The sequence below is a fragment of the Oreochromis aureus genome, linkage group 7 (genome assembly GCF_013358895.1).
Source record: "Oreochromis aureus strain Israel breed Guangdong linkage group 7, ZZ_aureus, whole genome shotgun sequence".
Taxonomy (NCBI): domain Eukaryota; kingdom Metazoa; phylum Chordata; class Actinopteri; order Cichliformes; family Cichlidae; genus Oreochromis; species Oreochromis aureus.
This window is the reverse complement of record NC_052948.1, coordinates 25,680,611-25,707,775: the sequence shown is the minus strand read 5'-3', so window position 1 is coordinate 25,707,775 and position 27,165 is coordinate 25,680,611. Positions and strand designations below refer to the sequence as shown.

Below are 27,165 nucleotides of genomic sequence, written 5' to 3'. Positions count from 1 at the left end.
ACATATCTACTTGACTCCACATCCTACTATTAATTCATTCTTTAATCTGAAATATGACCAATCTATCTTTATAGAGATCTGTATCACATGCTTTTAAGGTTGCAATAATTAAACCACGTTTTAAAAAACCAAAGGCTTTTTAAATTAACTGATCAGCCTTAACTGATCATCTACAAAGGAGCAGTTTATTCAAAGAGTTACAGTCACGATTTAGAGTTGACCACAGCTGCATGTTCTCCTTAAATTGCTGCCTGTCTTCTTATGGCTTATCTTCTTATGGCTCAGTGTGTGAAGAGGACTCTCCATTTACATGAACAAACTAAGGTTAATTATGGAGTTCCACAGGGTTCTGTGCTAGAACTAGTTCTGTTTACATTATACATGCTTCCCTTACGCAGTATCATTAGAAGTTATAGCATACATTTTCACTGCTGTGCAGATGACACACAACTTTATCTATCCATGAAGCCAGATAACACACACAAATTAGTTAAACTGCAGGAATGTCTTAAAGACATAAAGACACAGATGACCTCTAATTTTCTGCTTCTGGCTGCCCCTCCCTGACCCTGGTTCTACTGCAGGTTTTTTCCTGTTAAAATGTAGTTTTTCCTTCCCTCTGTCACCAAAGCACTTGTTCAAAGGGGGGTATATGACTTTTGGGGTTCTGTCGGTTTTCTTTGTATTACTGTAGGGTCTTAACCATAAAATATAAAGTGGCTTGAAGCAACTGTTGTTGTGACTGGCTGCTATATAAATAAAACTGAACTCAATTGAAAACAAATACTAATGATCTTATGATCAGTGGACTAATTGGTTACTTGTCCTGACCTCAATGCAGTGTTTGACAGAACACAGCACAGGTATTTAAATAATCACGCTGCAGTGGTTTGAATCTGATTTATCTGCTTCCATAAGAAAACTGTGAAAACAACACACACACAAAAACACACACAGACACACACACTTAAATCAGATGGTCTGCAGTATGTTTTTGCTTTCATCTGAACTTTTGTATAGTGGTAGAATTAAAGCAGCTGATAGTGCTTTGTCCTTTTCAGCTGAGAAATTAGAGGGTGGAAGAAAACACAGAGAAGGAAAAAAATGGAGGAGAGGAAGAAAAATTAGTAGAAAAGAGAAGCTGACGATTTGAAAAAGAGTACCGCTCACACCACAAGCAGTGATGAATTGTAAGTAGCCCACTGAATGCACACTACTGGTCAAAAGTTTTAGAACACCCCAATTTTTCCAGTTTTTAACTGAAATTTATGCAGTTTAACATTTCATTGCACTCTGAAATGAAAGCATAGTACAAATAAGCAATTTGAGTTAAAAAGAGAAATTGTGGAATCAGTTTATAGACCAAAATGTATTCTAAACCTTTGACTCATCAAAGTAGCCACCATTGGCAGATATAACAGCTGAACACACCCGTGGCATTCTTTCTACAATAGAAATAAATATTCCATATTAATATGGAATATTTTATTCCATATTAATTATACCATTAATTAATAATAGTATAATTATTAATAATACTATTAATAATAACAAATATTCTTAAGAAAGTTCCCATATCTTTTGCAGAAATTCCCATAATTGTGTGGCACTTGTAGGTTGCTTTGCTTTCACTCTTCTGTCCAGCTCATCCCAAACCAGCTTGATGGGGTTTTAGTCTGGAGACTGTGCTGGCCACTCCATGTTTTCAACTTACTGTCTTCTTCTTTTTTTCCTGAGGTATTTCTGGCATAGCTTGGACTTATGTTTTGGGTCATTATCTTGCTGTAGGATGACCCCTGATCAACTAGGCACATATCAGAGGGTATTGCATGGCGCTGCAGAATGCTGTGGTAGCCATTTTGGTTCAGGGATCCTCTCACTCTGTACAAGTCACCGACCCTGGATCCAGCAAAACAGCCCCAGACCGTCACACTTCCTCCTCCATGTTTGACAGTTGATGCCACACACTGTGGAATCATCCTTTTGCCCACTCGATGGTGTATAAAGATCCTGCTTATGAACCGAAGATTTCAAATTTTGATTCATCAGTCCATAATACCTTCTTCCAGTCTTCAGTAGTCCAGTGATGGTGTTTCATGGCCCAGGCAAGCCTCTTTTTCTTATTCTGATGTCTTAACAATGGCTTTCTTGCTGCAACTTGTCCTGTCAAACCTGCAGCTCAAAGTCTTCTCTTGACAGTTGAAAATGAAACTTGCTTACTACAACCACTATTAAGCTGTGCTTGAAGCTGTTGTGCTTTGAGCCGCCTATCACACAAGCTGTTAACTGTCAAAAACTTGCCCTCTGATTCAGTTTCTGAGTGCCTTTTTTATGGTGAAGGAAACTGGACTCACTGACACCTTGACTTTCTTTGCAATGTCTCTGTAGGAAAGACCTACATTTGTAAGTGTTATGATGGTCTGTCTCTCCTTCATTGTTAATTGCCTTTTTCTTGCCATTTTTGTAGCAACACACTACTTTTTGCAGTACAATAATGTTCAATTGATGCTCATGAGGGTATGCTACCACAGTGTGTTCCAACATAAAACCTTATGCAGACAGAGGGGGTGGTAAGTAATCCATAAAAGTTGGAAAACCTGCAGGAATTAGTAGCACCAGCTTTCAAGGCTTGATCAGCCACCATTGCTGCAGAACAGCTTTACATTGTTGACCCATTTTGTGTTCCCTGAAAAAGGCGTTTTTGTGTAATTCTGAAATGTAGATTATTTTTCAGTTTTGGGTAACCTTATCTTTTTTTTAAAATCTCTGGCAGTTCACCACTTACCTTTGTACCATTTCAAGCTATTCATTGGACTTGAACTGCAACAAAATACTAGAAAACTTGGGGTGCTCTAAAACCTTTGACCGGTAGTGTATTTACTGCAAACCTGCTGTTGAGGACTGCGCTTGAATATTCCCAGTACATTTATCTGACAGCTATAGTTTTTAGCTAATTCTAATCAATATAGGAAAGAAATATAATTCTCATCTTCTCCAGCAAAGTTCTAGGTGCAACAAACTTTTCATTTCGGATTCTGTGAGAGTAAATGAAGTGCACATGACAATTAGATTTCCTAAATGAGATTCAGTTTTAAGTGTCATCAACTTGTCCATTTCCTGCTACAACAAACCAAAATGCCCGCTGCTCACGAACAATAAATGAAGAGGAAATCAACCTACAACTCTGTTTTTCTCTTCTGTGGTCACAAATTCTTTGATTTCGCTCTATTTGTTCCTCTCCTCTTCTTTCAGCTGGTGATGTAAGAGTGTTTATTATTCATAGCTGCTGAGATCCAGTACCTCATCAGTATTCTACTCAGGATTGGGAGAGAAAAAGCATGCAAGAAATATAAAATACATATTTTGTATGCAATTTCTGATGAGTCTTTAATGCTGTTTGACAAACAGCATTAAAGAGCCTAAATGTGTTCTTTGGATGTATTTTGCTGTACCCAGTGATTCACAATAGAGGTAAGAATAGAAAGAAAGTGATGATAAAAATCCAGGTCTCATTTTATAAAACCCTCCTTATTCCTGCCAGCCTCTCTCTATAAAAACCAGTAATCACAGATCTTCCTGGCAGCATTTCCTGCTTTAAAATAATTTAGAGCATAAAAATTACATGAAATTAGAATCACTGTGGCTGTCAGCTTTGTGTTCATGCGTAAATACTAAGAGAAAGAGTATATGTCTTCATAGTATAGGGATTTGTGTTGGTGTGGGACTATAGTCTGTAGGTTTATATTGTAAAATGGTAAATATGTTTCAGGTCATTTTACAAAGCAACAAGAAAGTAATGTAACATGTAACAAATTACTTTCTTTGGACAGTAATAAGTACTGTAATGAGTAATGTGCAATAGATTACTTTTTTGAGTAATGACCTCAACACTGATCACAACAAAGATGGGAAATGCCGCTGACATGCACAAACACTTGTCCACACAGCATGCAATTCCTTGGCGAAACCAAACAGCCACTCCATAAACCATTTGATGTTAGAACTGAAGAAGCCTCTTGGGTGAGAGGTGAAACATCTTCACAAAACTTAAAAAAGTCCAGTTGCTTTCTTTCCAAGCTCCTGAGACATAAATAAGGACAGCTGTAATATTAATGTATCTACATCTGAATCCGTGATGGGGAGTTTATGGGTAGTGGAATCAGTGCAACACTCCCTATACTCATGGATCCATGGATGACTGCATGTATTACAGTAATGCATATCTGTAGTGACTGTAGTGAAATTCTTCTCTGAGTACAATACTAAACACATGCACTCGTGATTAGTATGTGCTATTTTCAGAAGTGACGGATGTGAAATGACAGGTGTTGTTGCAGTCATTCACTCTGTCTGTGACACAATACTGAGTCTAAGTTCTGTCTCTTCTCACGAGTTCTGCTCACCAAACCACTAATTGTGTTTCAGTTTTAATAGAGTTCCCTCCTTGTAAACACTAAAAAAACCTTTAAAGGGACACATTGTTTATTTCCATTAATACACTCTGCTACTAGTTTATTAGGTTTTTTTATCAATCCAATTCAAAAGTGTCCTGTGTTAAAGAGACAGTCAATATGTGCAGGGTACACCATGGACAGGACAAAGGGTTTGTACGTGCCCAAAAGTGTTTCCGTGTCAATATTAGAAATCATGTTTTGTTTTGTGTGTGTGTGTACTCACATGTAACGAAGCTGTGGGTTGTTGGAGAAAACGCGAGCCTGGATCGTGTGTAGGTTGCTCCTCATAATGGTTCTAACACAAACAGACACACACACACAAAGAAGAGAGAAAGCACTTTGAATAACTTTCAGCTCTGTTACTCTGACAAACAGGCAGTTAAAAATGAATGAACGAATGAGCAGCTAACAACTTAACGACTCGAGCCGATTTATACTTGGATCAAAATCAGGTCAAGGACACCACAAATGTGAAAATCAGTGAAAACGTATTATTATAACTTATTATCTCACTTCTGACAGTGAGTTTCTTGCTTGAAACAGCTCCAATGAAGGGATTATTTTCCATTTTTGCCCGTAGTGCATCTGTATATTTGCTCTCTGCTTAACTTATATATATGTCATGTAAAAGGGTATGAAGAGAGCTGTACAACATTTAACATATAGAAGCAAAAGATTTCAGCCAGTTCTGGTCTGCTTCAAATCGGGGGGAAAAAGTAGGCTGTGCGAGTTAATAACCACCACTGCCCAACCATTGAGGCAGCAGTAAATCTGACTATTTTAAAGGTCAATTACACTGGCCAACAACTAGCACATTTTGCTACTCAGATTCTTTCACCTGTACTGTAACAAATGTTATTTACAACATTTAAAGAAATAAGTTTGGTCTCAAGAAAAGTGAGGCCAAAATTAAGAAAACTGTTGTTGCTGGTCCTAAAAATCCATGATCTGATATTTAATGATGAGTTAAAAAGGAAACTCGAGTCAACTGAATGAGTGGCATGGGAAGCATTCATACAGGTTGTCCAGGATTTGATGTCAATCAGAGCACACAATTACGATGAGCTTGTGATAACGTGAAAGCACATCAGCTAATAAGTGACAGAATGTCAGTGAAACACTTTTTGAATTCACATCTTGACTATCTTCCACCAAATCTGGGCGATGTCAGTGATGAGCTAAGGCAAAGATTTCATCAAGATACGAAAGTGATTGAAAGTAATTGATTTTGGTTTTTTTGGCGGTCTTTGCTATTTAACAGTGTTAGAAGCCACTAAATAACAAAATGAACAGATTTACAACAACTATTTGCTCACCTAAACATGCTGAAAATCATTTAATAGGAAAATATATATCAGCACAGTATTATGTATGTCTGTGAAATAAAGCTATAATAGAGGCTGTTTAGTGTTTTCTATGAGAAACATTAATGGAACTGGTTATAGAGTAATAGCCTCCTGAGAACCAGCCTATTCATTTATGTCCTCTGTGATGGACATTTGTTTTCGGTCTCTATCGTTTGAGTTATTTGAGCTACTCTACTAAGTCCTGATGTACTAAACAGAGTACAACCTGGGCTTTCCATTGATTTCTCACGTGTTTGTGAGAAATCTTTTAGATCCAAAGAGAAAGGAAATCACAACAAAAGTTCAATGGAAAGATTCTTTTTTCCTCGGTTCTGAGGAGGAAAGTCCAAACGATAGTAAGCCTTTCTAATATTTCCCTAGAAGTGCCACTTAATCCTTAATGCCAAACTCTTAATACATGTTAAGATACACAATGATTTTAGACAGCAGTATGGATAAGTAAATGTCATTTTGAACTCAAAAGCATACATTGCTGTGGAGGAGTTATAGCAGCTGGGATGATACAAATCTCATCTATAACTTGCATCTTGTTGTGGAGACAACAAATGTTTAGCATAACAAGAAGAGAAGAGAAAGAAATGGAGGATGATAAAGACAAAATAGACTGGTCAGAGATGCACAGAAAGAACAGACCAGCTGTGTCGCTTGTTTGGAAGTTTTATGGTTCATTAAAAAACAAGTATGATTTGAGTACCAGTATACCCCAGTGGGTTGAGCAGCCGACCCCAATGCTGAACGGCTACTGCAGATCTGATTCCCCATGCCAGGACATTCCCTGCGGATCATTTCACTTGCTCCCTTTCCATCCTTTCCTGTCTGCACTATTGTCCTGCCAAAAAAATAAATAAAAATTTAAGGCCAAAAATGAATCTTAAAAAAAACCTCTAACTATAGTAACCTAGTGCTAGTAAATCATAATGATTTAACAAAGTGAAGAAAAATTCAATGTGGAGGCCAGTGAAAAGCTGCTCTGTTGTTTGTTTTAAGCCACGTTTTAGGTGTGGCCAAGTAACTAAGGGTTTTTGGTTTGGTGGCCTCAGGATCACCTCTATTTTTGGGGGGATGATGTGGCTCTTCCGGCTTCATCAGGTGCTTGCAACGGTACTGGTTGCAACCAACAGTGAAGCAAAATGACTGTACAAAAGATGGCCGACCTGGCTCCACTTCCTCCCACTATGCAAAATTGAAGCCAATATGTACTGTTTCTGGGGGCTGTCATCTTATATAAGCTCAAAGATAAAAAATAATCACTTTTTAATCCTAGTACAGCATCAAGTCAGTCAAACTTCTGGGATGTTGATCTGGTAAGTTAATTGGCAGAGGGGGGTGTTGATCGGTTTCAGCTTCTTTGGTATAAAAATTAATTACAGGTGCACAAGAGGAGAAACAATAAGACAACCATGGAGCCTGACTGGCATTTGCCACAGAGTACCAGAATTGGCAGGTCCACTACTGGCACCCTGTGCTTTCCACAGATGAGAATAGGTTCACCCTGAGCACATGTGACAGATGTGAAAGGGTCTTGAGAAGCCGTGGAGAACATTATGCTGTTTGTGACATTGTTCAGCATGACCGGTTTGCTGGTGGGTCAGCAACGGTCTGGGAAGACATGTCCATGGAGGGACACACAGACCTCTCCAGGCTAGGCGATGGCTCCCTGACTACTATTAGGTATGAGGATGAAATCCCTGGACCCCCTGTCAGAACCAACTTAGCTGCAGTGTTGCAGTGCAGTGAGTCAGAATCACTCAAATCCTTAACTTGCCCATTTTTCCTGTACTTAACACATCAACTTTGAGCGCAAAATGTTCATTTGCTCTCTCATAGGATGTCAACAGTTCTACAAAAGTTTGGATTTGGTTGATTCTTCATATATTGGATCAAAACACTATGCCGTTCTCCAAACGCATGTGTTAGGGCAAATGACCTTACTTCCCAAAGCTTCAATCTAAAGAGGGACACCAGACAGCGCTGTCCGCTTTCACCCTCAGTTTTAGTCATTTTCATCAAACTACTAGCGGCAGCAATCCGACAAAATGTAGATATAAATAGATACAGACCACAAGGTAAGCCAGTATGCTGATGATGCATTACTGTTCCTTGGGAACTCACAAACCTCTCTTCTGAAGACGATCACACTCATAGATAAGTTCTCATCCATATCAGACTACTTTATTAACTGGAGTAAATCAACAGTTCTGCCTCTGAACTGTAAATTTTAGAAGACCTCCATCACTACACTACAGCTGGGTAACATTAGATATTTAGATATAAATTTTTCCACCAGTTTCTCGGTATGATTGAACCATATCCCTCTAGTAGAAATGGTAGAAGATAATCTCACGTTTTGGAAAACTTTACCTATAGCACTCAATGGTCAGTCATCACAACTAAAATAATGGTTCTGCCTAAAATAAACTACTTGTTCTCACTGATCCCTAACAAACCCTTTACTGCCTGGTTTAAGTCATTGGACATCTCAACATCTCATCATTTTAATCAAATGAACCATCAAGAATAAGTTTGAAAACTCTACAAAAGCCAAAACACAATGGTGGTTTAGAACTACCAAATTCTTATTACTATTTCTTATCCAATAGATTGCTTATATGCTTCAAAATGGGTCAAATCAAGCTCGCTAGACAGCCCATGGCTGGACCTAGGACAAGCACTCTGTGGAAAAGAAAAAATCTCTAATCTGCTTTTCATAAGGCTTAAACCTTTCACCATGGAACGAGAAGGGGTGAAAACTTTAATGCCATTTAGTTTAATTTCAGGAACTCACATCAAAACATGGAATCAGGAACAGTAAGTTTCTTGATTATCCGCAACTGAAATGAATCACACAGGAAAGATTTAATCCCAGTCAACTCAACTTTTTTCTGTTACCTACTTGGGTAACAGAATTTTTGCATTTCTGTACATCGAAATTGTGATAAAAATGTATACAGTAAGATTTTATTAAAAATTGATGATTCAATCTCCCTTCCAACCATGAAGTGAGAGTGAGAGCTTTCCATCAATCCAAATCACAACTTCTGGACACAAATACGCTTAAATACATTCAAAATAACTTAAAGCCCAACTTACAACTTATATAATGTACTTATACAAATATGCAATATACAAAGATGAGCACTGCTGAACAGTCTTGTGCTGGTGTCACACCTGCCCCCTCCATGTCCCCTCAGTCATGCTCACTATTTACAACTCATACACTCACTCTGTATAGAGCAAATGAGCTAAACAATTTCTTTAGCAGGCTTAGTTCACAGACTACTGCCTGCTGCTACCTCTTCCACCAGACACCCTGGCCTCCACATGGCCCCAACTGCCTTCAGTGTTTTTGTCTTTTATCCTCACAAAATTAACTTTCTAGGTCAGATCCCAAGGTCAGGAGACCACTGAAGAAAGTACACCAGGTCAAGTCTGCTGGCGATGGTGGCATCAGCACCAAGTTTCCAAGAACTTGCTGCTAGGCGTCTCACTGTGTGATCCCGAGTCACATTTACAACCCCAAGCCTGAAGTAGGAGAAAATACCAGCACTGTAGAAAACATTGTGTGTGATTCCTGTTCGGGAGAAGTTAGCAGCATCAGAGCTTAACAATGTTGACTAGATACTCTCATATCAAATGTGATCAAAGTGCTGGCTTAACTAGTGTGACGAGGAAACACATCTATTACCTATTGTTGGAAGAAAAATAACTATAAAGCTATGCAGGTTACTTTAAGTCAGCTTTCCTATGGACATTCTAAAACCAGGACAGCGAAGGAATGTTTATGTCATTAGTCTACCTGTATTTATGGAAATAAATCTAATTAAAAGTACTTGAATGAAATCAATAAAATAAAGTCCTAATAGCTTTGAAAATAGTAAAAGTGAAAAAAAAAGAAAAGCTGGTTTAAGTAAGTCACCAGCACTTGTGGTGAAAGCAAACCAACCTATTCATCCACTGTTAAATGCCGTTTTCCTCGACGACCTCTCTTACCTAGATTTGAAATAAATGACAATGGCAAATCCAGACTAGCCATTTGTGTGCATGCATGCATTGAATTCTGCACCTAATCTGCACCACAAATTATTTTGCTACCACAATAAAACAGGAAGTGAGGGAAACAGACAGAGAACTAAACATGGGGGAATCAACACAGAAGGGAAAGGCTGGAAAACACTAAGGGACTCCATAAAGATTAAAACAAATGGAAGATATTTAATAAGAAACAGGATTTGAAATTCAACACACAACTATGTATCGAAGCACTGCTAACAGCCTTACTGGACAATATTGTTTACTTCCCAAGTGGTCCAGCTAGTGAGTAGAGTTCCAAAGTATGCTGAGGTGCTTCCTTTCATCTGCTGTAGACTAAACTGTGAATTGTGCGCAGATTCTTTCCTGAGATTGGGATATCTCTGGGTCCAAATATTATTAGAACCCCTTACTTGGGTCAGTGCATCTTTGAAGTGTGCAGGCCTGCTTGAACCTCTTTAGAGGAAACATTTGCTTTTCTGCATGTGTTTTTAAAGCATTGGTCTGATCCCCAACAATAAAGTTAAATATTCTCACTGGCCAGGCATTTCAGTGATAACATGTTGTAGAAAATGCCTTACTACTTACAGCCTCTGTAAGCCGGTGTAGAGCTCCATATCGAAATCCCTCAAAGTCTGCAGACCAGTCCAGTTCTCGATGTGTCTGTAAAGGAGTACAGGCAAGACACTGTAGTAAGGTGCACTGATATAACAAGTTAAAAATGTCTAATATGCAATAATCTAACAATTTCTTTCATGGATCAGATTTGTTGGGCTATTTATTCTATAACGTGTCAGATAGTTAGCCCTGTAGCCCAGTTTCCTCCAGTTATGCCGGTTTCCTGCTACAGTCCAAGGACACTGAAGTGTGACGTGTTAGGCTGATTGATGATTCTAACGTTCCTGTAGCAAGGAATATTTCTCAACTTTGAGCAGAGTGATTGAACTGATGATTGACATATGACATTGTATAAACACATTAGAGCAGGGATATTAAACTCATTTTAAATGGTAGGTCGCATACAGCCCACTTTGATCTTAAATAGTCTGGACCAGTGAAACTCTGCTTTCTGTCAGTTTAAAGTTTACTTACACATTTAATTTCTGTGCCTCTCAGTATAAGAAAAAGTCACGGAATTTCAATTGGCTGTCTCAGTTTTTCCAAAAGATAAGAAAATGCTGCTGTAGTTAATGAAAACTGTCCGTATGACTTTTGGGGTTTAAGTTGTAAGAAATAAGCTGTCCTGTTATTACAAAGCTATAGAACATAGAAAGAGAAAATGCTGAACACAGATCCAATTAAAGAGATGAATATTTGTTCAAGATTTGGCGGAGATCAGTGAATACTGCACTGTAGAAATTGATCAGCTAGACACAACACCAGTCCAAAAATCTCTGAGCATTTCTCTCCAGATTGCATATTTACAGCAGACAGTTAAAAAAGTGGTCAACCACATTATGAGCAGTAGTGGCCCCACGTAAAGCATGCACATACTGTAGTCTCGAGGTTACTAAATATAACAGAAAATGTTCAAACCAACTATTTTTGTGCCCAACAGTACTACTACTGCCTGCCCTTACTCCTCCTCCTCTCTCTAGTCCTCCTTTCTATTTCTCCCCCTCTCCTCTTTCCTTCCTCAACTTGGCACTGTTTGAAAAGTCACAAACAAACCATCAATGTTTGCTTGCCAGAAGGAACTGCAATGTTACAGCAGCCTCCTACACACTCTGCCTCCAAAGTGTGAGAGACACAGCCGTAGAGAGAGGGAAAGCAAATTTGGAAAGAAATTCACAGACCAAATGTCATCTGTTTTGGTCGTAGGGATGACGACTGCCAAGTGTGGAGCTGGAAGAGCAGTTTATTGTTAAAGTCTTTCTCCATTTCCCTTCTTGTTTGATGTAATTAGAACAAATATATATCAATATATTGTTTTAAAACGCACATTTTCATTGCACATACAGTGTTGTGCAAAAGCCTTGAGCAATCCCCATTGCTTTGTATTTTACTTACATGGAGCCAGACTCTTAATTAAATAATTAAAGTGATCTTGAGTAACAGTTCTCCAGGTCTGTCAGAGTTTTTCTTTGGACTTTTTCACTCTGTTTATTATGTTTTCTCTAAGTTTATTATCATGTAATTAATTTATCATTGACCTCTGAATCACCCAAGCATAAAAAAAGCACCTAACTCAAGTAATGAACCAATGTGGTGTATACACAGAACAGTCAACTTGGGATGTCTGTAAATGGACTGATTCTTTTACAGTGCTTACTCCACTTGAGCATTCAGAGTGCTTTATATAACATGCCTCATTCACCCATTCATAGAAGCATTTGTCTTATATGTCTTAGTGGCGTTTTTTTTGTGTTTTATGTTTTGTTAAACTGTTAAAACATGGGTGATGTCAGAAAAGCTGAAGAAAAAAAACCTAAAAGCTTTCTACCTTTAAAGTGACCTTGAAATTTATGATGGGAAATTTCTAGTTTATTCTCATATTTAGATTTAGGTTCTTAGAATTTCACTGTAGAATTTTGTATTTTCTTTTATCTCTTAGGTGAAGGACATATGTGTCAATATCACCTGATGTAGGCTGCTTAACTATGTTATCTGCTGACTGTTAGGGTGTAGAAGGATGAAACTCCCAGAAAGACCAGTGCCAGGTGCTTCCTGGAACATAGTGCGAGCTCGCTCCCTGCCCCGGAATTGCACAGCTTCAGTAAAAACTCAAGATAAATTCTATTTAACATGACTTTAAAAAGAACACTTACAAGCTGTGATCAATTGCATGTTTGTGATGAAATGAAGTGTACACTGATACATTAAAATTGTTGTGAAAATTGATGGAATTATATGTCAATGGCTGTGGACAAATAGAAACTTGTAAATAAGTCATGAAAGAATAAAGTTACGTTGAAACCAAGCACACCATTGTTTTTCTTGTGACATTACCAATAAGTTTGATGTGTCACATGGCTCTCTTCCTATTGAAAAAACAAAAGTTGTATCCAAGATGGCCGACTTCTAAATGGCCACCATGGTCACCACCCATCTTGAGGAGTTTGTCCCCTCACATATACTAATGTGCCACAAACAGGACTTTAATATCACCAACCATTCCCATGTTATTACGGTGTATCCATATAAATGGCCCACCCTGTATTATGGGTTCATCCACTGGTCATTGTTTCACTTTTGTTTTTGACATGAGTGTCAATTATCTTACCTGTTGACAGGCAGCGATCACATAAAAGAGTAAGAAAAACAAAAAAGCAGAAGAGGGGATTAATGACTTAAACCAATAATTTCCATTAATAATTAAAAGCTTTAAATTATGGGTTGGAGAGAAGAAGAAGAAAAATGTTCAAAACACACTGAATGGTAAATGGTGATCAGTATGCTAAAGACAGATACATTTGCTTTGTGTATTAATTTAAAGACTTTGTTTAGACTTCATCCGACTTTACCAGCTTAACAAGACTCTAAAGGTCTTTTCACACATGACTATTAGAGGAAACTAGGCTAGAACATTATCTGAAGTTGCCTTTTTTTGCACTTAGCTCACAACAGTCATGTTCTTACTCCTGGAAATACTTTGTCTATTTTAGGCAAAAGTGCTGCCTGGATAGACTGGGCAAGACATAAGACAGGAGCTACAAATAACATGCATGAATTCCCTGGACTGTAACTTGCACTTATTTTATCTTTATTCATCCTATTCTCTTATCTGAAGAATGTGAATGTAAAAACCTACAAGCTGTCAATGGAGAGATGCCAAACTGTGTTCATTGTTCTGGTAACAGTGACAATAAAGATCTATCTTATCTTATCTATTATCACGCTGCTGCAAATTGAATATCATAGTGATTTTGAAGACCATTTAATACCCATTTGCATTCTCAGATACATCTCCATCATATAATCTCGAGAAATGTTATAGGCCACAGTGTATGTTTTTATGTGGGATTCAATTCCACCCATACAACTGAACACAAATCCCCAAACAAGGCAAATTTGTTTATTTCACTACTTTTGAAATATTTTCACAAGATTACATACAGCATTGTGGTCTGACTTAAAATTAAATTTAAAAGGCTTGTGATCCAAACAAAATCCAAGCGCTGAAGCCAAAGTAGCCACGGCAACCACTACACACCCACAAAGCCTCTGATCAGCTGTTCTCTAAAATTACTTTGCATTCAGCAGGAGGAAACACAGTCAGCAGAGCTGTCCGGTGCTGATTTTCAGCAACCCTCCACACAGGCTTCTAAGAGCTGCTGGTGAGGAAATTCTTGGCTACTATTACCACATGATTCCAAATTTAGTACTAATCAAGTCACTTTATCCATACAAGAACCAATTGGCACAAGCTCGGGCAAACTGTCACTTGACTGCATTGATGACATTGGACCTGCCACATGCATCAGTAAACTTGACATGTTGAAAGGATATTGGCAAGCTCCTTTAACCAAAAGGGCATCAGAAATTTCTGCTTTTGTGACTCCACACAGTTTTCTCCAGTATACTATCATGCCTTTGGCTTTATATAATGCTCCAGCTACATTTCAGAGGCTTGTAAACAAAATACTGGGTGATGTGCCAAACTGCAGAGTATATCTTTACGAGGTCGTCGTGTACTCCAATCATTAGGCTGACCACCTTGCTACTTTCAAGAGGTTGTTCCCACCCTCCTTTGTCCTCCTGTTTCCTCTCCCCTCCAGTGAGGAGTTAAACAATTTGATGGCTTCAATTAGATGGGACAAAGCAGTTTTTAAGTCTGTTGGTCCAAGACTTTGGGAGAAGCAACCTGTCACTGAGCAGACTCCTCTGGTTGTTTATGACCATATGCAGAGAATGCCCAGCTTTCTCCATAATGTCCAACAGTTTCTTTAATTTCCTCTGCTCTGCCACTGTCACCAGAGTGTCCAGCGTCAACCACAGAGCCCTGCAGAAGTTGAAGGAACTCCTGAGGAAGTACAGTCTGCTTTGGCCTATTTTATACAGGTGCTGTGTGTTGCATGACCGAGGTACTTGTACATGCTGAGTCTTGGCTGATGCACTGTCATGTGCCCTATGATCTTGATCTCATCTTGTTTGGACTCGTAAGGGCGTATGTCTTGCAGACTCTTTGTTTTCTCCCTGCCTTTGTTTTCTGTTTCTCCATAGGTACACAGAATGCAGGCTGGTGCCAATTTGGAATCCCCAGCTAACTGGATGGAGGAGAATCTGAAAGGATCATTGAGGACTCATAAAAAAAGCCTGTGGTTGGACTGCTGGTGACTGTTTGGCACACCTGTGTTGCTGCTGCTCTGGAGCATTTCTTTTGTATATATTGGGTTGCAAGATAAAGTCTGTCAGTTTGGTTGCAACAGTATATCTCTGCTGTATTATTGGGGATATTCATGTTACAGCAGCACAAGGTGTCAGCAACAAAAAGTGAATTAGAACTATATAGGACTGCAACCATTTATTGAGTAGTTGGAATAACTCAATAATAAAAAATCCTCAACACGTTTTTGCTTTGATGTTTTATTAAACGGATAGCTCTATATCATCATGTGAATGCAAGCATTTCATTTTCCATTGCAACTAAAAAGAGACGTGCATTAGACATGTATCAAGGAGCAGTGTGTGAATAAAAAGTCTGACAACATTAGGCCCATGCAGCTGCCAGTTTTTAAACAAAAAGATGGATAACACAGATAAACGGCAGCAGTGACAATCGTGCCGTCATAGATGAACATGGAGTCAGAGTGTGTCTACACACACCCCGTAAAGAGCAAAGACGTGGAGCTGTTACTGAGACAGTCACTTCAGGCGGAGTGAAAGAAAAGTTTCTAACATCCAAATGAGCAGCACAGTTATCACCATTAAAATGTTTACTTGGAAAAAGCTAGATTCATCAAACCATCTGTTTAATAAGCTCTAATGTGAAGGAAAAGTGAACTTCATTTGTTATACACAGCAAAAATCTACAGTAAAGCTACAGAAGTTACATTAAAATATACAGAACTGTTAATTTTAGTCTAATAAAATATTTAAATTAGGCACCTTGCATGCCTAATTGCATTTTACATGGCAGCGATAGGTGCAAGCAGAACAAGGAGGAGTGAGTATAAACGGAGGCTTTTGAAACATTTTTCAGATATAAAGTAAAATAATGTAAAAAATTATGTTCATTAAATTGTTTTAATATTTTAAAAATACAAAAATAAAAGCTTTTTTTCACAGGCCAATAAAAATGTACACGGGTCAGTAAAACTCTGAGCCACTGACCCAGGGCTGTTGGGTTGGACACTTAGCTATTATTAACATTAATTATTAACATCTACACCAACATAATGTCTGTTTTCAGCACAAAAATGTTGCATTAAAACACCGGGCAGACTTCAGAATGCTGAGATGCTGCCTTTGTTTATTGCAGCCGCCACATACTCCTTTAAAGGCAGACACAGACACAAACTCATTCACTTGCACATGCAGAAACACACACACTAAATCCACATCATCCAGGAGATACGACACTGTCAGAACTCTTTTTGCTCCTATTAATCTAAGACAGTTTTCCAAGAAGAACAAATTCAGGTAATTTTTATGGCTTAGTTTATTTAACTTAACTTAACCTTAAAACTTGCAATATAATAAAAATTCAAAATAAATAAATAAATAAGAAAAAATTGTGTACAATAGTAAAACTATTTGGTAGTGGTCAGAACTATCATGCATAACAGTTTGTTCAGTGAGCTCCTTTACACCACAACTTCAGAAGTCTCCAGTTTGCAGCCAATCACAGAAAAAGCTGTCCTGATCAGTTTATTAGTCTGTTGGTGAGTACACTGTGTACACACCACGACTGACTGACAGGAAATAGCCATGTTTTTTACATTAAATGAGCTCAGTTTACTTAGGAAACAGAGTCTGCTTATCCACTTCTTTTTTTAAAACTTTATTTAATCAGGAAGTGAATCTCTGGAGACAGAGAATATCCTTTACGAGTGTGTACTGGTTTGGCATGGCAAGCATTAATCTAGCCTAATTTTTTTAATACCCCTGAAGGCAATGAATGCGTGTAAAGGCCATAGTGTGTAGAGCGTGTTGTGGGGAAAAGCAGCAGAGGACTGTGAACCAAAAGTGTTTTAAAAACGGTTCAGCTTTTCTGCTCCCTTCAGGTTTTCTTGCTGATGCCGGTTTTTGTCCATCACCTTAAAACCAGTGATTTTCTTCATTTCACTCCACACATCCCTCATACTGTTCTGCTCAAGTTTGGTCTCCAGCTTCCTCTTGCAGGAGTCCTCAGTTTCACCCTTAGAGGTCGTACTGTGCTCTCCTCAGTTTGTCCCCATCCTCAGAAATTAAGGTTCTCTTCTTTAAAAAAAAACAAACAAATCTTAAACGATATTTATTTTATTTTTTTAAATTGTCTTACAGCCATGGTTGGTAAGATGGTATGTTCACAGAATTTGATACGTTTAAACTGTACTCCCTATGTGGGTCACATTGTACATTCCAGTCTGTAGACCTCAAAACCTAATCCATCCTACTCATGCCAAGATATTACTGTTATTATCATTATTACTATTATTATTATTATTATTAAGTCACAATTCAATTAAAAAACTATTTTCCGGATAACAGATACTTTATTTACTCTCTGTCTTACCGTGACATATCAGACATCTCTTTGTTCTCTGTGTAATCTGTAATTTCAGTTAGTGCATTAGTGAAGAACTTATTGACTTTATCTTCATTGTCATAAATGACAGCATTTTAATATTGATGTCAGCACAGTATTGATCCTCAGGTATTGATGTTGTGTCATAATGTCTTTCAAAAACAGCTCAGTTAAATACATAAAGACATGAAAAAGAGGACACAGTCACATGTTTAATGTCAGTATGACTGTTTACTGAATACAGCTCTTAAAGTCAGCTTGTTGGTTGTTTACAGCAAATGATTAATGATTTTAAATTATTCTTTGGTTAATTTTCCTGGCATTTTTCCACCATCATAAATTTCAGAAATCTACTATATATCCACTGAATTTTTTTTAACTTTAAACACTGTCCACTAAAGGGAAAAAAGTGCCAGAAACCATTATAATTTAGTGGCAACGAATTATATTAAACCTTAAATACTTTTCTCTGACATTAAACTTACAATTAAATAGACAAAAATCCAAAGTAAAAATTATCCCCCAAAATATTAAAACTCAAAGCCAAATATATTCAGTCATGAATTTACTTCAAATTAAAGATAACCCAAACCTACTAAAAGGAACATTATTACGCAAGAAATACAATTATTCATAATGATTTGTCCCAATTTGATCATTTTTTAAATGAAGTTAACGACCCAGGACATGCTGGTGGTCTCGTAGTTAAACGAAGCTCCTTTCAGAAATGAAAAGATGCTTTTATTCACGTTAATATCCTGACATGACTTCATATAAACTTTATTCCCTGTACTTACACACACTTTATCTCATGTTATTACATCATTTTTTGTTAAAACTCAACCCCTCACTTAACTGTGTGGCATACGCAACCAAACCGACCCTGTGTTTTTCAATCAGTTTTCCACTATTGTGCTGATGAGCACACGGAACAATGGAGCTGACTACTGACACTACACATGCTTCACTTGTTCTGCTTAGGTTTATTATCATTATTATTATTATTATTATCATTATTAACATTATTATTAATATTATTTTTATTATTTTGCAAGCAAACTGCTTTTTTTTACACAATTCTCATATTTTTCTGGGTGTACGATCAGTGTTGGAGGGGGAGGAGAGAATTCGATGTTGAGCAGCTCCTTTGATCAGCAATAATTTTTCAGAAAACCAGGTTAATAATGAAGTGAGGTTTTGTCTTCACAAAATAATCTGTGTGTGTAGCAATGTGTTCTCCCTTCTTTTTGTAGATCGGCCACAGTTTGCAAATGCTTCCCGTTCTTATTAATTACTATGTGTTTGTCTGTAGTGTGTTTTGTTGGCTACATAAGAGAGTATAAAACAAAGAAGCTACAGATGCTGTGACAGTCAGGTCCACTTCAGTCCACAACAACAATATGATGGACCACAGCCTGTATGTGCACGTGTATGTGTGTGTGCATTGTCCCTGAGCCCTTGAGCAAGTGTATATGTGTGTGAATGGCTGGGTGAGGTTTTGTAGTGTAAAATGACTTTGAGTGGTCACTGAGATTAGGGCTGTCCATGTAAACTTTACGATTGCCTAATACTAGAGTCGACTTTATATTAAAAGAAAAGGGTTTATAGCGAAGCTCTAATATAAACTGTCAGTGCTGCAGCAGATGCGCTCCTGGCAACTACAGGAGATAAGAGGCAGTAATGATCTGGATCTTCTGATCAAAGTGACTGCAGTGCCACTCCCAAAGCAGGATGTCCACTCAGCATGCCCTACGTTCTTTCTCAAAGAGGCTCTGGAAGAATATGACAAGGAGAGAAGACACCACATCTTCTCAGATGAAACCAATCTGTAGTTAATGAGAAAGAAATTATCTGAGCATCAGGAAAATGACTGCCATTTATATACTAACCCCTCAAATCACCTTACACTACAACCACACTCACCCTTAGAGGACTTTGACCACACCAATTTGGGGTTCCGTATGTTATCCACAGACATTTCAACATGTAGTTGATTTAATGACTTAGGATTTAAAGCACCACCCTTCCAGCTAATGGATGATCTGGTGTACCTCCTGGGCAAGGTGACTGATTGAGTTCACTGTAAGGAAACACACTGGACTTTGGTTTAGTCACAGACCAGTGACTAAACACTATCCCTAAACAGAGTACTAAATTTATTTATTTATACAAAAACCCACATTAACCCATTCACACACACATTTAGTCAATGCCTTTAAGAGTTTTTTAACAATCTCACACACACTCTCTGCTTGACGTATTCCAATAATTTAGAGGTTAGTATCTCGCTAAAAGACACCTTGAATTGCGGACTGAAGAAGCCGGATTGAAGCACTGAAGTTCTGATTAGCAGACGACCTGAACTACCTCCAGCTGCCCCATTCCACAACATTTCCTCACCAAAGAAATGAACGTAAATGTAGTTATATTAAACCTTATGATATACTGAGGACTGTTTGCCACTCTCTTCCAAAGCAAGAAGAATGTTGTTGAGAAAAATTCACTAGTGGTCTGATGTGGTCAGTTTTCAGTATCTGCCCAGATAACATTTTTCATGGCTGGTTGGCTCTTCATCTTAAAGAAACAGACTTCTGCACTAAAATTTGCTTAATAGTATCTGAGTAATGACTATCCTTATAATGCAATAAAAAGCTATTTGGAAAAATCTGGACCAATTACCTCTCACGCTGGACTGTTTCCTAGTGTATACAACTATGGCATTTAGCAATGTTATGCAGGAACAGCTAAGGGAGAGGCACACTTGCCATCAACAGATGGCTATGTTTAAAAGTATCAAATATATTCATGCATTTCAGATTTCCATTTCTTATATAAATGGATTCATTCACATCTTTTAGATCAGTTCTGAATTCGGAATTTGAACACTTGAGGTGATTTTGTGGCGTACCAAAGACCTGTACATTACCCTAAACACAGACAAAGATCAAGCCTCCTTATGTGTGATTAACCATATTCATCAATCATTCTAATCTTTTCAGACCTGCTCAATTCTTTTACATTTATATTACTCATTTTATTTACAAGAAACTAATAACAGAATTAAAATTTGTTTTTAAGTAACTACAGACTTGCCAGCTCTGCTTGTTCTGATGGGGCTTTACCATCATCATTAATCACAGTGCAAGGTTCCCGAAAGTGAGGAACTTTACACTGCACATGTGCACAGATGAAGGCAAGTTTTGGAGAAGACTGAAGTTTCTCAAAAAATGTTTAAAAGGATGTTTGAGATAAAGTCCTGAATAAAGCAGATACATTTATTATTTGAGTCAAGTGGGACATTTATTTGCATAATCATTCTTAGGTATTCTGAGCCTGGATCCCTGAGTCGTCTGGATCATTATTGATGTTACTGTTATTCATAGAAATATTTATTAAGAGTATTATTAACAAGAAGAAGAATCATTTTATTTTATTATTATTTTTTATATATATATTAAGTATTATATGTAAAATTTGCCAGATATTCAAAAAGTTCACATTTTTTGAACAATTCTGTGATTTCAATTTCAATTTCAAAACTTCTCTTGAATATCCCTAAAGCTTTAATCTAGAGAAGCAGCACTCACATGGAGGTGATGTTCTGGAAAAGATCCTCGATGCTCCCGGTATTATTCCCAGCATTCCCGGTCCCCTGGAAGGACAGCAGCGGGAAGAACTGGCTGTTGTCGGACTTACTGCAGAAGATTTCAGTGGGAGAGCAGGTGCAGGTGGGGGGACAGTCCAACGAGGAGCTCGGGCAGCTGTGAAAGAAAACGCTGAGCAGAACGGAAACCTTCCAGCAGCACCGAATCCTGAGAAGGCGACGCGCGCCGAACAAATCCATGCTGTCACGATTCAGTCCCAGATTCCAACTTTGAAGCTGAACGAGAATGAAAATGACTAAAAATGAAAATGACTCAGACCGTCAGAGTCTGAAGCCGTGTGAACGCTGTGCTCGCCTTATTCCGCTCAGTGGAGTCCAAGCGGTCAAAGCTGTAAACATCTCCCTCCGTGTGTTCACGCGTGTCTGAGTGTGCGCGTGCTTGTGGGGGTATCAGAGGTTTTAATGATGCCAGTCACGCCCCCCTCCCTGCTCGTCACACCGACAACGTTTGGATGGAACAAAGAGGACAAAATAAGAAAAACCCAGAGAATATATTCTCCCGCTGTTTGATGTGTACGGTCGCGGTGAGCATTTTTCTCCTTTTCGTCTCCTTTTTGAGTCATCTGTCCATCTCTCAGTCTCTCCCACACGCTCTCTCTCTCTCTCTCTCGACGCCAGGGGTCGAGAGAGAGAGAGAGAGAGAGAGACCCCATCCTCTGAGTCCACCTGCTGGGCAGAGGAGCGCAGTGGACACGCGTCAGCTTTGCTTTTGTGCGCACCCACACACACGAGAGAGAGAAAGAGAGAGAGACACTTCTCTGATCAGGCTGGGTTACAGAAAAACAGTTTAAATAGCAATTGGAATAAATATGACGCCGAGTTCATGATTATCAGACACATATGTATATTATATTATCTCCATCAAGCTTTTGAACTGTCTGAGGTGACGGTGCAAGAGTAAAGCTTTGGTTAGGTGGAGAAAAGCTCCTGGCCTTTGTGACCACTGAGCCACAGCGCTCCCTGTTTGGCCTGACTGAAACTATAGCATTATGTGACCACTAGAGGTCCCTGAATGACAGAGTGTAGCTGTGGGATCATACAGGCTTAGTTTTCCTTTCTAACATAATGTATAACTCCAGTTTTGGAACATACTGTGATGTACGTGTAAGTGTATGTGTCTGCATACGTGTTGGATCCCAATGAGATGTTACACAGATTCTCCTCGCCTGGAGATCATGTCCCCTGTGGAAATCACAGTTCACCTGGAAATGTGTCCACACAGATTAGCCCCATATTCTGCTCTCCACACACTCTTACTCAACAATAAACGGTCTGTACAAAGCATCTCATGAATGTTAATGTAGAGCAATGAGCCTGCTGACCATTATTCTTCCATTCATGTTGTCCTCTGTCTCAGTTTAATCACAGCTTATCAAACTGATTGTTAGTCAGTTTTCCTCCATCCAGGGATATCAATTGAAAATGTGACTTTTGCTCATAGTCACTTGGCCTGTAATATTATAAGGTCTCATTAGAGGATATCCACTTTAATGACTGTTTGAGACCTATCACTAGTTTTATGTACAGATGGCAAATTTACACAGAGGGGGAAGAATTTCTGTGGGGGCCACCACAGTGTCTCTAGTGGGCTGTGTCTACCTGATGGCACAGTCATGTTCACTGGTATGTGTATAAAATTTGAAAAAACTGCCAACACTAGAACTGGTGTATATTTGTATATCAATATATTCCACGTATAGTCGCAATTGATATCAGGGGCAGACAAAACAGAATGATGATGCATCCTGCATCATCCTGCACTTCAGCTGGAGTGGTACACAGCTGATCTCAGGCATTGATAACTGGTCCACTGAGGAAGAAGTTGTTAATCCTTGTCTATTTTTTGATAGATATAAAGGAGGTCAAAATGATATTTTTTTAAAAAAACAAGCTGGTTGGAATAAATCTTTACCAAATCTCAGTGTCATTTATGAAATTAATTTTCAATTATATAAATTCTGATCAAAATATCTCAACAACAACTACGGCAGTGTGTGTGAGTGTTGGGGTAGAACGGAGGATATCAGGAGCCTGACCTCCACAGGCAGTATCTCAATGTTCAATTGGTCTGTTATTGGTAAGGACACTAAAAATGGTGAAGAGTACAACCCTGGAGGAAAAGTGCAGCACCAGGTCATGCAATAATCATGAGTGTGATGAATTTCTGTGAAGCCATAGTGTATCTTTTAATGTCCAAAATACTTTCAAAGAGAGCTTAGGGCCAGTGAAGGGATGGAGAGTTCTGCTCTGCAGGCACAACCACAGGCCTTACTGTCTCAGTAAAGTACTGGATGCCAGATCGGATAACAGACTGTGGCACAGACTAAGGCATGTAGCAGAGTTTTATTTGTGTTTTTATTTTACTAACAGGAGTTCTTCTGGCCTTACAGGACAACCTCGATATCTGTCTTGCTCTTAAAAGAGTGGATTCCTTGCAGTTATGAAGCCAATTTCCAGACATGAAGTGAGTGCAAAAGAATTGAAAGCATACTTATTGCCTAATTTACTCGGATTTAAAAACAAGTTCTACTTGGATAGACTTGATACGACTCAAGTCAGTTCGACTTGTCTTCCATTACAGCCGAGTACCATCTAATGTGTATTGTGTCGTTACAGCAACGCGGTGAAATATTTGTATGCGACATAAATACCGCAACAAAGGTGGATGTTGAAGCAACGGTATACCTGCTGCTTGGTCTGTTGTTTTTGGTCATGCTCGATGACCACAGTGTTGTTTTTGGGCAGCTGTTTCCCTCATTGCCGAGTTTAAAAAATGATAGTTTGATTTTTCTCAAAGACACACTCTCATGATTCATCGAGCGACTTCACTGACTAGCCAATCGGCATGTAGGCTGTGAATGTCACATTTTTGGATCATTCGAACCACTTCAAGTAGCTACTAAAAAAGTAGCTGGTACGAGGTACTATCGTCTAATGGAAAACCCTAAAAACCGTGTCAAGCCGTGCCAAACCCAGCTGAGTAGGTACTAATGGAAAAGAACTATCAGTGACAATTTAGGGTCACTTGATTCAGCCCTAACTATATACTTTATTAAAAAGGAAGTTTTTAACCCTATTCTTAGAGTAGAGTAGTAGAGAGGGTTTTTGGCTTGTGAATTTAAAGCAGGAGCTGATTCCACAGAAGGAAGCCTGGAACCTGAAGGCTCTGCCCGCCATTCTCCTTTTAATACCCAAAGTACCACAAGTAAGCTTGCAGTCTGAGAGAAAAGTGCATTATTGGGGTGATACTATGAGGTCTTTTAGATTAGATTAAGCCTGATTATTCAAGGCCTTGTATGCAAGAAGTAGGATTTTAATTTCAATTCTGGATTTACCAGGGAGCCAATGAAGAGAAGCCAGTTTAGAAATATACTCTTCTCTTTCTAGTCCATTTCGGTTGTCTTGGTGCAACATTTTGGATCAAGGGAAGGCTTTTAGCAATTTTTAAGGCAACCCAATAATAATCAATTATAATAGTTCAGCCTAGAAATATTAAAATTAACTAATTTGTTAACATCACTCTGTTTTACTGATAGGAAGCTCTATAGTAGGGTACAGGAAAGGAGAGCTAATTAGTCAAACCTCAGATTAAGGAGGAACGATGTCATTTTCATCCCAGTTGAGGAATGTAAACCAGGTCTTTATCCTCTCCAGGATATTCAAATGTGCATGTCCAGTCTACATGTGTTTTGTGGACTTGGAGAAGATGCTGAACTGCATCTCTTGGGGAACCCTGTGGGGGGGTGCTTTGTGAGTATGGAGTATCTAGTCCACTGCTATGAGCCTTTTGGTCCCTGTATAACCATTGCAAGTCTAGGCCCACATTGCTGCAAAAAGTTGGATCTTGTTGGATCCCTCGCTTACGAGTGAGGGGGAGGACAGCAAGAGATTGAGAGACAGATTGGAGCCAAGTCTGATGTGGATGTTGCACCAGTCTTTCCTGTTGAAGAAAGACCTCAGCATAAAAATAAAGCTGTTGATTTACTGGTCGATCTATATCTTCACCCTCACCTATGGTCATTAGCTCTGAGTAGCAACTGAAAGAATGAGATTGCTGATACAACTGGCAGATATGAGCTTAGTCAGAAGGATTGCTGGTTTCTCTCTGAGAGATAGGATGAAGAGTGCAGTCATTCAATAGAGGGTCAGATTAGAGCTACTGCACTTCCACATCGAAAGGAGCCAGTTGAAGTGGTTCGGACATCTGACTAGGATGGCTTCTGGGCAACTCCTGATTGAGGTGTTCTGGGAATATCCTACTGGAAGGAGGCCCCAGGGCAGAACCAGGACAGGGTTGAGATATTAGATCTCTCAGCTGGCCTGGGAAAGCCTTGGTGTTTCCCCCCGATAAGCTGGAATAGTTCGCTGGGGAGAGGAAGGTCTGGGCGTCCTTGCTTAGGCTGCTACCTCCATGACCCAACCCTAGATGAGCATAAGAAAAAAAAAGGATGGATGGATTGATAGATGGATGGAGTTTTTGGTACCTTATTCTTGTCATTGTCCCTCAGTCCTCCCTTGCTTTCTGCACCAGGTTTGTCTTCTTTATATTTCTCTCCCTTGTGTGTTTGTGTCCGTGTTTGTGGGCGAGACTCAATGCAGCAATCAACCACCCATTCCTGAAGGTCGCATCAGGGAGCCACTACTTAAGGTAGTAGCTGATAGTCATGCTTTGCATCATTGAACTACTCAGTTAAACACTGGCTCTTACTTCTATGTGTGTGTTTTGTTCTGCCTCTCGTGTCTCACGAATTCTTACCATTTGTTTTACTCTGTACAGATCTCCAGATTCCCTTCTCTGGTGTGCTGAGCCTGACGCTGAGTTTGAGAGAGAGTGTTACCTGTAAATATTGAATGTGTGGATTCCCTACCTCCCTGGACCCACCTGGAGCCCTATTCCCCTGTTGCATTGTGCCACGGTGTAAATATCTATTCACTGGAAATAAAAGCACTGAACTGTGATCTTCTAAACCTTGCATCTGAGTCCTACCTGCCCATTAGCCCTGATAATTTTAGTGTATTATGAGTCTTAGGTATTTGTATTATTGACTTTTTGGGTGTTGTTTCACCTTTATTGTTTTTCTAAAGAGGAGGTTTTAAAATTTGAATTAAATTAAATTTAAATGTAAATCACACATTAGTGGAATTTCCTGTTTCTGTTTCTTTTGCTTGGCTTCTGGCTTTTGAAAAATTAAGAGGAAGAGAAGAAAAGAAAAATAGTGTTTGCTAATGTCATACTATAAGCTGTGCACCTGTTTTTTGCTTTAATTTAATTTAACTTAATTTTAGTTTGTCCTTACTGTAAATCACTATATATCTATATTTATTCCACTTAGGTTTTGGGATAAAAGGGTTTGGTGCCACCCATTCTGATGAAATCAATCAGATGTTAATGTCATGACTTCTTAATGTACCTATGACCGTAATGCATTATGGATGAGCCATTGATTCCTAATGGCTGGTTAATGTAGAGCATGAGCCCAGGCTGTGGTTTCATGATAGATGGATAGAAACAAACCTCTGTTTTTAGGTCTTTCAGCGCCTCTGTCATGTTCTTATACACACACACACACACACACACACACACACACACACACACACACACACACACACACACACACACACACACACACACACACACACACACACACACACACACACGCACACACGTACACACACACACACACACACACACACACACATATGCACAACACAGGCCTGCAATATGTTTTGCAATAACAGACTCTTGAAACACTGAGGGCATCACTTGATAACTGCACATTTTAATTGTTATTTATTATATTTTATAGTAAAATTCATATAACTATAAATAGAAAACATCAAACATTATGTGCTTCCTAAAGGTTGAAGGCACAGAATACTGAGTACTGAAATCAAACACCTGTGCAATTGGAAATCTTCTTCTTATCATTTTTTATTTTAAGCAGCAGGAATAAAATCTTAAAGATGATGAAATGACGACGA

At 38.7% G+C, this 27,165-nt stretch overlaps 1 protein-coding gene and 1 long non-coding RNA gene across 2 annotated transcripts in view; one reads left to right on the top strand and one right to left on the bottom strand.

Annotated features, from left to right (window-relative positions):
• LOC116319269 (NT-3 growth factor receptor-like) overlaps positions 1-21,759 on the bottom strand; it is a 72,933-nt gene extending 51,174 nt beyond the window's left edge. The window contains exons 1-3 of the mRNA XM_039614366.1: positions 21,107-21,759; positions 10,439-10,513; positions 4,678-4,749 (exon numbers count right to left, since the gene is read on the bottom strand). Coding sequence (XP_039470300.1) covers positions 4,678-4,749; positions 10,439-10,513; positions 21,107-21,363 — 404 coding nt within the window. The 5' untranslated portion in view covers positions 21,364-21,759. The remainder of the gene's footprint in view (positions 1-4,677; positions 4,750-10,438; positions 10,514-21,106) is intronic.
• Positions 21,642-26,068, top strand: LOC120440880. The gene is made up of 3 exons (XR_005613591.1): positions 21,642-21,707; positions 25,783-25,831; positions 25,961-26,068. It is a non-coding gene; the product is annotated as an uncharacterized LOC120440880 (long non-coding RNA).
• Positions 26,069-27,165: the final 1,097 nt, after the last annotated feature.